General features: G+C 48.9%; 2 protein-coding genes across 2 annotated transcripts; both read left to right on the top strand.

Moving 5' to 3' along the window:
• The first annotated feature begins 981 nt into the window (after positions 1-981).
• On the top strand, positions 982-1796 carry LOC109746692 (putative ripening-related protein 5). Its single transcript, XM_073495835.1, has one exon. The coding sequence runs from the start codon at positions 1225-1227 to the stop codon at positions 1792-1794; it is 570 nt and encodes a 189-aa protein (XP_073351936.1). The 5' UTR covers positions 982-1224; the 3' UTR covers positions 1795-1796.
• Positions 1797-2801: 1005 nt separating this feature from the next.
• LOC141020879 (putative ripening-related protein 4) lies at positions 2802-3395 on the top strand. The gene has a single exon (XM_073495833.1). It carries the CDS (start codon positions 2802-2804, stop codon positions 3393-3395), a length of 594 nt encoding a protein of 197 aa, XP_073351934.1.
• The last annotated feature ends 2540 nt before the right edge of the window (positions 3396-5935 follow it).

Genomic DNA, 5935 nt, shown 5'->3' with positions numbered 1-5935 from the left:
TGTCTGTGTTTCTTATTTATTTTGGAAATTGTCACTTCACTTTTTTTGTGGATATTCTTCTGCGGCCCAGGGGTATTGTAATCACCAGAATTGCTTCTTCGTGGTGTGCGTCTTTTTTTTCGCGGGGGGGGGGGGGGGGGGGGGGAGGTCGATTCTGGGTTGCACGACAATTGTGGAAGTTTTTTGGAGGAAGCTGAGGGACAAAATCCAGTTCTTTTTAGCTTCTAAGAACTGGGCCTTAGACACCTTACAAGTATCATGATAAATGCAGTGGCCTTTTCTTATCTATGCAAATCCGTATTAGTTAACTTCATCCATGATAACAGAAGGTTTGCACGCGGTGCGTCCAAAAAGAGTTGCAATATTGTTTTACCGTTTTGCAGGCACAAATAGGCCATGACGATGATGTTGGATGAAAAAGTGATGAACATGAAATTTATTTACCTTGACGAGAAGAACAAGTTTGTTTTGGGGATCATTGCAATCTGAGATAATATGTGACTCCCACGATCGGCGGAAGAGGGCTACTTTATACAAATTGAGCCCAGAAGTTCCGGCCCTGCCTATCCGAGTTAGGTTAGATTTTGACGGGATCTAAGTCCTTTTTTACGGGAAATCCAGCTGTCTCCTTCCTTGTTTTTCTTCTTCCTTGTTCTTCGTTCTTTCTTTGTGTTGGAGGGCGATGATCCCCAAGACCCTGGGGGCAATTATATCGACCTGGGGCAGCCATAGCCACTACACGCCCTGGAGGGGTGCCTCAAGCGTATGGGGTTTCGGGTTTCCAAAAGACCTTACCGGCATGTCTTGCGTATCGCGCTCCCGGTGAGACTCCTCTGGCTATGTGTCCTGCATACAACGCTCAACGCCAAAGGTACACAGTGACGTGTTCGTGTGCAAACAATGAGGTGTGGGGCGACCCCTTGTATTAAAAAACATGTTATCGGCTACACCAAGTAAACGTGTTTGGCCCGTTTAGCAGGTTATTAAATTATGACAAGATAATATTTGGAACACCAATCACAAGCCCATACGAGAGGGTACGGTACGTCCACACATCAAGTATTCATAATCTGAACACAGCAAAAATTGCCGTAGCAAACAACCTGACAATGTTCACACCTCAAGGGTACTACAAAAGCCGATGCGCACACAGCAATTCCAAAAACAAGGCCAAACACACCAGGAATCAGCATAACAGAGAGAATACAAACTAGGGTAACTGAAATGGCCAACTTCAGAGCTCTAGCCACTGCCGCGGTCTTCCTGCTGGTGGCGCTCTCCACGTCCCACATTGCCTCCTCCCTTCGCCCCGGCCTAGGGGTCTGCCGTGCCAGCGGCTATCTCCCGGGCAAGTCCGGCAACTGCGAGAAGAGCAATGACCCGGACTGTTGCGAAGACGGTAAGAGGTACCCACAGTACCACTGCTCGCCGCCGGTCACCGCGACCACCAAGGCCGTCCTGACGCTCAACAGCTTCGAGAAGGGCAAGGATGGCGGTGGCCCGTCAGAGTGCGACAACTCCTACCACAGCGACAAGGAACTGGTCGTTGCGCTCTCCACCGGCTGGTTCAAGAACATGGCACGCTGCGGTCACCGCATCAAGATCACCGCTAACGGCAAGTCCGTGTACGCCAAGGTGGTGGACGAGTGCGACTCCGTGTATGGCTGTGACGCCGACCACAACTACGAGCCTCCATGCAATAATAACATCGTTGATGCCTCACCAGCGGTGTGGAATGCCCTGGGGCTCGACCAGAACATCGGCATGGAGGATATCACCTGGTCGGAAGAGTAAACAGCAGAACTGCGTAGCAGGCATACAAGAGAAGTGAGTGATATATATCATGTACAGAGTTAAAATAGGAATATGCATTGTCCCTGTAAATATGATATTTGTAATTTGTGCTCAATATGTTAGAGCTACTTCTATGGGAGTAATTTGCGATGCACAGACAACCCCCAAACTTGCAATGCCTTTATCTGAAAAGAAAAAGAATTAAGTGACTACACAGGATGTAGAAAGCAAGACATATTGAGACAATCCCGGAAGCCAAATCATCCAGAAACACGCACTTGGATGCGGCTTTTCTCAATTCTTCAGTGTCCAGGAAATCTGAGACAGTCAAATAATCAGACCATATTTCCAGTATAATTGATCAAACCAGGACAAACCTGCTGCCTTTTTTGGGCCAAAATGTTCAGTTATACATTCAGTTCTCCATTTATTTTATGTTCCATCTGTTAGTCTCTTTTTTAAATAATAAGCCTTTCTAATTTCATCAAAAGTCTCCTTTTAACAGTGAAACAACACAAACTTACAGAAACCATACGATGCCAGTTTCAACCAGCAAAATGATTTGCTCGCAACTGATCAACTACCATTCTATTCGAAATACGACTCATTAAGCTACTACTGAGTAATAATGTAATTCACATTACAAACACGGGAAAAAATGTGACGACGATGGAACAATTACACATCAATTTTCTTGTCAAGCTCAGAAACTAACCTTGGAGTTGACAAACCAAGAAAAGGGACAGTATGTTAGGAGTACATGCCTAGTTAAACCAGTGGTATAGTTCGGTGAACACACGGTAGCATAGTGATTGCTGAAATGTTTTGCCCAGAGCTCTATATGATAGCACGCCAAATATGTGCAGCCAATCATCAAGAGCTTGGCGCCCATGAAATTGCATAGCAATTGCTGATTTCTGAGCTCTATATAAAGTACCCACCCATACGACTTGAGCATCAAGCCATAGTTCAATCGAAAGCTGCACAAGCTTAAGGTGGCAAATAGCATGGCTAACCCGAAGCTACTAGCTGTGCTTGTGCTCTTGCAGGTAATCACTCTCCATATCCATGGTGTCGCATCGTCCACAGCCAACAAACGCGTGCCAAAGCCCAGTGGTGGCCGCTGCCATATCAGCGGCTTCCTCTACGGCAAGGCTGGCAAGTGCAACAAGGAGAATGGCTCCGACTGCTGTATTCCCCGCCACCGCTACCCGCAGTTCAGGTGTTCGCCCCCAGTGTCCTCCAAGACAACGGCAACCTTGACGCTGAACAGCTTTGCCCGCGGGGGCGACGGTGGTGGGCCATCCTTCTGTGACGATCGCTACCACAAGGACAGCGAGCTAGTGGTGGCGCTGTCTACTGGGTGGCTGCGCCTCGACGGCACACGTCGGTGCAACAAGATGATCCGCATTAGCGGGAACAGGCGGTCCGTGCTGGCCAAGGTCGTCGACGAGTGTGACTCGGTGCATGGCTGTGACAAGGAACACAACTTTGAGCCACCATGTGCAAACAACATCGTGGACGGGTCGCCAGCGGTATGGAAGGCGCTGGGGCTCAACGAGAACATCGGAGAATTCAAGGTCACTTGGTCTGATGTGTGAGCTCTGAGCTGCACCATGGCAATGTCGTGCTATTCTATACTTAGAGGCATACACAAGGGAACTGTGTGCTCCTCACTTATATAAACCATATGGCGTGTGTGTGTGTGTGTGTGTGTGATGATAATCTTGGCGATGGAGCAAATAAGCCGTATTTGCTATCCCAAGAAAAGTGTGTACTCGTTAATTTCCAAAACTATGTGTGCTACTGTATTAGCAATAAATTACTACTTGAAATAATGCACCAGTATTTTGCATGTTAAGAAGTTGGTGATGCACCAGTATTTTGTATGTTACCAAGTTAGTAATGACTGTGGTTTTGTGCGGTGAAAGCTCATTTAGGTTTCAGATGTTTGAACAGTTCAGCTATTTGAAACAAAAACAAAAATCGAAGAGAACCAGACAATGCCGGTAAATTTCAGGTGTCATAGAAATTTTATGTTATAACAAAAGGTACTGTAGAAGTACCTTAAGAGATAATCCCCCCGTCCCACAATATAAGATCGTTTTTTAAGGTAACATAGCTTGAAAAACGATCTTATGGAACGCAGGGAGTACATCTTTGGACACCTGTCCAAATTTGTTCTTCGTCTAACAAGAGCCAGAGTAGCCAATCGCATGTGTCCTCTGTACTAGAATACAACAATTGCTAACTGAAACTGAAGACAACATATGCATTTGGGCGCTGCACTTATATATACCAGTACCACAGTACCAGTTATTCTACTCACAGTCTGATAGGTTAACAATACTTGTTATTGGCCCATCGAGCAGGTCAATCAACCATACAACTATTTGGTCTGGCATCAGAAATCACAACTCATTTGAAACCCTATGAACACATCAAGGCCATCTACTTAATCTGAGCACCGCAACAAATTGCATGGAAAAAACAATCAAATAATGTCATAACTCATACCACTACCGTTCGAAAAATAATGTCATAACACTAGTCCAGTCAGTAAAGGTACTAAGAATAGGTGGTTTCCCTATAGGCTTAATTTCTTTTTCTTTCAAATGGGACTCCAAGAATATTATTTCAAACCCCCAAATAAAGTCTTTTCTCGCAGCAAATTCCGTGTTTTTTCAGAGCAAAGGCGGCCCGTTCATAGTATGGGTTTTATTAGAAAGCCAAATAGCAAAGCAAAATACAAAGAGTTCAGTCTATTCCCGTTTATAAAAAATATGGGATTAAGGAACCAAGAAAAGGGACATCACGTTAGACGTAAAGTTAAAACAGTGGCTTAGCCATGCCTAGAAAAATCAAGTGGCATAGGAATTGCTGAAAAAGGCTTTCCTTTTTTTTTAGAAAAGGAGGATGCACCCCCGGCCTCTGCATCTGGACGATGCATACGGCCACTTTATTAATTATTAAGCACAAAAGACCTTACAAAGTAGTACATCAGTAAGCCTGAAGCCACCATCTAGGCAACATCTGTCGCTACTCCTACCCCCTTGATGCAGTGGTGCCGAATGTCCGAGCCTAATACCAAACAGACATCGCACCAAATCCTAACATATAATGCCGGATGCCCCATCCTAGCCACATACCGGGACTGGGTCACACGCCGGTCCGGCGCACTCACCGAGGCTGCCGCCGCCTTCTTCCATCGATCCATCTCCAGAGCAGGTACTGACGCACAGACCTTGCCAGGCCTGCCGTTGGCGCCACCATGGTGCCAGACAGCTCGACCACCCTGCGCTCGTCCATCCAGCCGCATCCGTCGTCGATATGCAGCTGCACCATGCCGCCACCACTCGTCGTCAATGACGCGGTAGATACAACGCCGCACCACCTGGCAACCTCCACACCATCGCCACTGCTGGAGCTACTCGGAGCCCACCATTCACAACATCTCTCCCCCGAACAGCAGTTCCTCCCAAGACGGCGCCTCCATGGAGGATACGACGCGCAGGACGCCGCCGCCGCCCAATCCAGACTGAATTTTGGACTTTCGTCCGGGAGGGGTTCGGGGGTGGATAGGGGGGACCTCGGCTTCGCCTCCAGGAAGGGTAACGGCGTCAAGTGACGTCGCCGATGCCGGGCCGAACACGCCGACCAAAGTTTCCTCCGGTCCCCATCCTATGCCACCAAACCTCCGTGTACTCCGGATCCGGCAAGCCACGATCCGGAACCCGCGAAAATGAAAGAGCCATGGGGCTCAACCCACCAGAAAGGAGGATGGAGAAGAACTCCTTGTAGATCTCCAGACGCCGAATCCAACGATCCGACGTGGCCAGCGACGATCATCACCATCCCGCGGCGGCCGACGGAGTCCGAAGAAAGGATCCAGATGGACCCGATCTGGATCCGGCGGCACCCGCGACCACCGGTCAGGCCAACGCAGCCACCACTCACGACACGCAGGTCGCCACCGCCGCGCCACGCACGACGCCGATGGGAGACCTGCCCGGCGCGCCGCCGGACCCCACGCTCGCCCGGCGTTCCTCTGGATCCCGCTGTCCCGCGCCAGCCAAGACGGAGAGGATGGGGAGAGGCCCCGCCGCCGCCCAGCCGGCCAGGCTTCGCCCGGCGGCGCTAT

This window comes from Aegilops tauschii, chromosome 1 (assembly GCF_002575655.3).
Source record: "Aegilops tauschii subsp. strangulata cultivar AL8/78 chromosome 1, Aet v6.0, whole genome shotgun sequence".
Taxonomy (NCBI): Eukaryota; Viridiplantae; Streptophyta; class Magnoliopsida; order Poales; family Poaceae; genus Aegilops; species Aegilops tauschii.
Note: the sequence above shows the minus strand (reverse complement) of the source record. Positions and strands in the feature narration are given on the sequence as shown.